Raw genomic sequence first — 1,273 nt, forward strand, 5'->3', positions numbered from 1 at the left:
ATGTAAGACGGGTTGCATTGTATTCTAGACTTCATATCATTATATTCTCTATGACTACATATTAAACGTCCTTACTGTATATGTAATCATGCAGGATCTCCCTAATAATAGTTTCAAACTGCTTTAAGATTTATTCAAATTTAAAGAGTTTTCAAATCTTGGTATTTGACGCTAGATTTGCGAGACGAAAAAAATAAAATAAATGATATAACCCGAATCGATAAACATAAAACTCTGAAAAATTATTCAGAATTCTAAATTATGTAGTATTTTGATCCTCGATACATTTTTTACTATTTACTGAAATTAAGGGCGTGCTCTTCGTCACTACATGACCACACTAGTCCCCGGTTATGAACATTTTTTTTGTGTTCACTGTGTCCACACGGATTGAGATACCGTGTTTGAAATTTGACAGATTAAATAAAAAGCACTAAAGAACGTTTGTATACCTCAATATGTTTATAGTTTTAAAGAAAGTTTATTTATAAATCGATGAAATAGGACCAGAACAAAAAATCCACAAGAATATATAACCATTAGAAAGTTTAAATTATTTTATGAAGATAAACATTTCTCAAGATGGGTCTTGGACGGATTTTCGAGTATCACATTCTAAGATGTTCTCGAGCCGAATAATGTAGCGCTGGATGCCAGTCAGACCCCACGAGTGGTCATGTGTACAACACAATAAACAGAACCTATAATCGTATACCTACCGCTGTTATTTCCCTGTTCTCTCGAATCCCGCACCACGTAGAATACATACATAACAACTGGCGACGAGGACGAACAGCAGGGTTCGAGGCAGGCTTCACGTGACGAGCGTTGATAGCGTGTGCAGGACTAATTACGAGCAACGTGTAAGGAAATCGCGAATGACGAGTTCGGGTTTCGAGGACACGTAGAACGTACGGTATCGCGTAAGGTTCAATCGAATATAGCCGCGAAGAGTGTCGAGTGAGCGGTAATTTAAAATTACAAACATACAAAGTTTAGGGTGAGTGCTCAAACGGGATAGGTCGATGGATGACGACGAGTTAGATAACAAAGATTCTATGGAGCAACAAACCACGTCAACACAGCTGACGTTAAACGAAGCTTATCACCTGCGTAAAGCAGGGATCGTAGAGCAGTTAAAAAAGCGAGGAATCGAAGTAAACGAATCGGTCTCGAGAGACAGCTTGAGAGAACAGCTCGTTAAAGTAGTGCGGGTAGAGTTAGGCAAGGATAAAGACAAAGAAGAGCCAATAACTGACAACGAGGCGCATAG

General features: G+C 38.6%; 1 protein-coding gene across 1 annotated transcript in view; it reads left to right on the forward strand.

The window, feature by feature from the left end:
• The first annotated feature begins 1,025 nt into the window (after nt 1–1,025).
• The window catches only part of LOC117169773, a 2,691-nt gene continuing 2,443 nt past the window's right edge, over nt 1,026–1,273 (forward strand). The window contains exon 1 of the mRNA XM_033356280.1: nt 1,026–1,214. Within this exon, the coding sequence (XP_033212171.1) occupies nt 1,026–1,214 (189 nt within the window). The remainder of the gene's footprint in view (nt 1,215–1,273) is intronic.

The sequence above is a fragment of the Belonocnema kinseyi genome, chromosome 3 (assembly GCF_010883055.1).
Source record: "Belonocnema kinseyi isolate 2016_QV_RU_SX_M_011 chromosome 3, B_treatae_v1, whole genome shotgun sequence".
Taxonomy (NCBI): Eukaryota; Metazoa; Arthropoda; class Insecta; order Hymenoptera; family Cynipidae; genus Belonocnema; species Belonocnema kinseyi.